The sequence below is a fragment of the Antrostomus carolinensis genome, unplaced genomic scaffold, assembly GCF_000700745.2.
Source record: "Antrostomus carolinensis isolate BGI_N321 unplaced genomic scaffold, ASM70074v2 scaffold32191, whole genome shotgun sequence".
In the NCBI taxonomy this organism is placed as follows: Eukaryota; Metazoa; Chordata; class Aves; order Caprimulgiformes; family Caprimulgidae; genus Antrostomus; species Antrostomus carolinensis.
In genome coordinates this window covers 6188-11132 of record NW_010292531.1, presented here as the reverse complement: position 1 = coordinate 11132, position 4945 = coordinate 6188, and the positions used below count along the sequence as shown (strand labels likewise).

At 41.9% G+C, this 4945-nt stretch overlaps 1 protein-coding gene across 1 annotated transcript in view; it reads left to right on the top strand.

The window, feature by feature from the left end:
- The window catches only part of CCDC77 (coiled-coil domain containing 77), a 12021-nt gene extending 7731 nt beyond the window's left edge, over nt 1-4290 (top strand). The window contains exons 7-11 of the mRNA XM_010177003.1: nt 302-450; nt 802-1045; nt 2004-2129; nt 2214-2366; nt 4144-4290. Of these exons, the coding sequence (XP_010175305.1) occupies nt 302-450; nt 802-1045; nt 2004-2129; nt 2214-2366; nt 4144-4290 (819 nt within the window). The remainder of the gene's footprint in view (nt 1-301; nt 451-801; nt 1046-2003; nt 2130-2213; nt 2367-4143) is intronic.
- Nucleotides 4291-4945: the final 655 nt, after the last annotated feature.

Sequence of the window (4945 nt, the reverse complement as noted above, 5' to 3'; positions counted from 1 at the left end):
ATATTCCACAGCATTTGTCACATCCTGTGGGCAATTTAAATCATTCCAATATCTTCGCTCTCTTGTTGCTGCTTATAATTTGCCTGTCTTGCCTATAGCATGATGTTTTTCTTGCAGTGTTCTAGTTGTCTGAAGTACTTAGCATTAAAACGAGAATAAAAATGAGAAATCAGAACTCTGAAAGGTATTTGTTCTGAATCTTGGAATTTAAGAGACTTGCAAGAACAGGAGCAGAGCTGCTGTGAGGTCTTACTCAGTCATGTCTGAGTTTTTAATTAAATGAATGTCTTTGCTTGTTCAGGTGGAGGCCCTGCAAGCTCAGATAGAAGAACAGACACGATTATCCAAGGAACAGGTTGAGGCACTACTCGAGGACAGGAGGATTCACATGGAGGAAGCCCATGTCCAGCATCAGAGGGACCAGGACAAGATCAAAACTATAACAGATAAGTGAGTGTAAGAGAATGGCCACGATGTAGTGATGAGATGAGAAGAGAGGAGAACAATAGAAATATTTTGGCTTTCAGTATGTTGCTTCCTGCAGCAGGCAGAAAAGCAAATTATGCAGCCATCTGTTTGGTAGCGTGTGTGGAAGAAGATGAATGGAGTAATTTACATATTAAACATGCTATTTCACATTGGAAGAATAAAACCTCTTTCATTAGATGAGAAGAGCTAAACTCATTAGGAAAGCACCTGTATTTTCTTCCACACTTCTTCAAATTTGCAGCGATGACTGAGGAAATTGAGGTAGGAACGAGGAAATAAGTTAATTAACTCCACTGGGATCCCTTTTTACAGACTCCATAAGACCCAAAATCTCCTATATGAGAGTACCCGTGACTTTCTGCAGCTCAAGTCTGATGCCCGAGCCAATGAGAAGGCATGGATGGCAGAGAAGGACAGTCTGCTGAGGAAACTTGACAAAGATCTGGATCAGCTTATTACCAGCAGGGAGCCAGGAAGAGAGAAGAAGCAGAGAGAGACCAAGAAGATGCTCCAAACTGTTGATGGAGCTTGGAAGCTCCACAGCAGAGAAATAAAGGTAATTTTTTTTCTCTTTAACAGACTAGAAAATCGCAAGCATCTGAGTTTTGCCACGATGGGCAGTAGCTAGCAGCTGTATCAAAGCTGTTCTGATTTGCTGTAAGTTACATTGCTTTGGCACTAATGTAAAAAAATATATCTCCTGCCTCAAAATTGGCACTGCTTGCAAATTTCAGATAAAACGTGCAGTTAGTGTTTATAGAATCCCAGAATGCTGTGAGCTGGAATAGACCCACAAGGATCATGGAGTCCAACTCCTGTCCCTGCACAGGACAAGCCCAACATTCACACCATGTCCCTGAGGGCACATGTTGGCCAAATGCCACTGGAATCTTGTTAGGCAAAACCAGGACAGTGGGCCAACAGTTCCTAACCTGCTTGTTGCACTTGCCTTTCTGTTAGTGTAAATGCTCTCAGGTAACAGACTTGGAGTGCTGTGTCTGTATCTTGCTGCTTTTGGGGCAGAGTAAGTCCTTTCAGTTGATGTCCCCCAGCTCTTCTACAGCAGTCAGGGTTTTTCCTCCACCTGTAGTACACTTCCAGGGAGAAGCTGGGAGATCTGAAGCAGTTAAACAGGCAATAAGGAATTGTAAAGTAACCAGGCAATAGTGAATTGTTTTCATCTACCTCTGAATGCAGATCCTTCTGACATGCAGTACTGGGCAAGCAGCTGTGAAGAGGAGAATTACAGCATGAGTGGAATATTATTTTTAAGGGGAAGAGGAGAGAGTTCTTTAACTGATGATGAGCAGTCATGCAGAACTGATAACCTAATTAAAAGGTTTAGGCCATGGAAATGTTGTTAGAATATTGTCCTTACCCAGTTATTAGATGAGCTCCAGTTGTGAATTTCATTGGCCTGTCATATTGTCAATCTATCACTCTTGCTTTCCCAGAGCAGGGGAACGTGAGCACTGGCTTTGGAGTTTATTCTTTCTGTTCCTCCTGTGTCCTAGTCGCTGCAAGAACAGCTAACGCAGGAACGGTGCCTCTCAAACATGTACAGAGAGCAGTGTGTCACCCTGGAAGGTGAGCTGGCTCGGCTCCGTGAGGAGGCAGATGTTGGCAGAGAACTCTTCAAGGTAATTAGTCTGTAATCATCTGGTAGCCATGTGATGATCCTGCAGCCTTTATTTCCTATACCCCATGGAGTTTTCATCCCCTAGGAACGCTCCCAGAAGACAGGGAAGCGCCTGAAGCTGATGACTCAGCGATACGAGGCCTTGGAAAAACGTCGTAATATGGAAGTGGAAGGCTTCAAGAATGACATCAAACAGCTTCGGCAGAAGCTGGAAGACGTAGAGAAGCAGCTTTTTAAGGTAATAACAAAGCATTTCTGAGGCAGACTGTTATGGGCTTACCCTATAGAGAAGTATTCTCAGTATTTAAATGCAATATTTCCCTAGAGTTAAGGAAATAATTTCTTTCCGAAGTGCTCCTTTAGATATTAATATCTGGCAAAACTTGCCCTCTTATGAAGCAAAAAATACTTCTCTTTCTTAATCAGTCACACACCAAGCTTGCCAGGAACTGTCCTGGTTATACATTAGCTGTATATTTTTGTTGCAGCTCTGAAAGTTCCTGGCTGATACCTGTAGCTCACTTAGCTGTCTCAAAACTGTGAGGCAGTAGCTTGTTTCAGAAGTGTCTCCTGCAAAGAAAATGATGGTTGATTTTTCTTTCTAGGGGCTGTAGTGTTGGGTTTTATTCCAGTAAGAGGTGGATCATGGGCTTAAGTATTGTGAATATTCTGTTTGTTCCTTTGTTAATATCTTATTGGTAACTCTGCAAAAATCACTGCAGAAACAATGGCTGGAAGTTGAAGCTGTGTGCTCTGTAGCAGTTTCCAGATGTGTAGATGAACATCAGAACAGCTTAGAGGGGAAGCCACAGTCTTGATGTTGCTTGGATGGGATATTTCTCTACGATGTGCTTGCGAGGGTGACCCTAGGTGTAGCTTTTGTCCAGCTGACTTTCAGGAGTCTGGCAGTGCCACCGTTTCACTTGTTTTCTGTCCTTTTGGCGCACAGCTCAGTTTAGACTAAAGTGTTTGTCTTCACTAAGACAAAGGCTTTGATTTTTATTTTTTGTTGGCCTGTGGGTTTTTAAACTTCATTCTTTTAAGGACTAAACAGCGTATGTGAATGGGGGAAAAATTGCATATGATACCTTTACTACAAACCTATATATTTTTTCACTGTGGGTATGCTCTTAAGTGTATTCTTAATTTCTTTATCCTTTTAACCACAAGAGGGCAGAGGAACAAAATACTTGCTCGCAGTCTCCAGAGTGCTCTTTAAATCCTTCTCATCACTTGAGGTCAAAATGACTACACAGCTGACAAAATTTCCTGAGTTGCAGATTAAAATCTTTGACCAAGAACTACATGATGACAATGAGCCACCCTAATGGGTCAAGAGAAAAGAAGGCTTTGAGAGCAGCTTCGAAAGCTGTGCTGTTCTGCTGTTGAAAGTGATGGGGCTGGCATGGTTTCCAGTTGCAGGGTGACAGGAAATGGCAGCCCTGGCTAGCTTGCCATCAGGAATTCTCATTATCCAGCAGGCTTTGTTCAGCTCAGTGTGGGCCAGAGGGCATAGCCTGAGACTAACGTTGTACTCGAACTGCTCTTGAATCACATGCAGTTCAGAAGGCAGCAGGTTGGTCACAGCAGTTAAACTACTTCTGGTTCTAGTAGCAAAAGATGACAGAATGTCATCATATCAGGTGAGGTACTTAAAACTAGATAAAATTTAGTTGATAAATCCTTTAGCTTGCCTCTTTGTGGGTCTCTAAATAATAGGGGAATTAGAAAGGAGTCAACAGGTTATGGACAAACTTGACTATATACTATGCAGGCTTCTTCCTTGCCAGGAATATAACACCATACTGCATGAAAGCTTTGTTCTTTATTTTTGGTTCTGGAGCACCTTTCTATTGGTGATATGCATTAGCCTAGTGATACTAGCTTTTGCTAGCTACAAAGGGTCTCCTTTAGAGTACTTCTCCCTCTCATCACCATATCCTCATCACCATATTCTACAAATTGTATTCTGTACGGCTTTATTTTTCTTAATCAGTTTTTCTTTTCCTTTTTAGGTGACTCTAAATATTGGACCAGACCAGGATCTTGCAATTCTACACGAGATCCGCCAAGGAAACAGACTAACCCGTAAAATTCAAGGAGAACTAAAAAACTTAAAAGCAAAAATCTATGGCTTAGAGAACGAACTACGGATCTGCTGAAGCTGAGGTATTAGCTGACATCCTATTTTTAGGAATGGGACATTGCTAGGCTGGGATAGTCGTATGTGAGAGCAACTCCTGCCTGTCTGTTTCCTGGTATCCAGTGACAGAAGGCTGGAGGAAATCGGCAGTTAATGTCATAACGTTGTACATGAGCCATGCCTAATGTGCCAGGTTACATTGCTGTTTCAGCTGAGAGATGGCATCTGGTAAGACTGACATAGAAAGTCCATGATGACTGATATCTCAGGAATATGCTTAGGACTTCATCTTACCTTCGTATCTGTGGTAGTGGCCAGTGTACACTGGCCTTCACCTTATCTGGAGCACATTATAAACCACATATGTGATTTAAATGAAGTTAATAATCATGGAAGGTTCTAGTTCAAGATCTGAATTGCTTGACTGACCTTTCCCTATGTGAGAAGCAGCTTTTAAATAGGTTTAAATGGTTACTGTTTTGGTGCTTAGGCACTTTAGGATGTAACTGGAATTTTTCTTTGGAAAAGACCCGTGTAGAAAGTCTATACTAAAGTGTTTTACATCTGACTCTTCCCTTGCCAGTATAACTATTTTAAAATGGGTTCCCTTCACTTGGTTCTAACCTAATTGGGACAACTCAGACTGATTTAATATGGTGGAAAAAAACAATCTG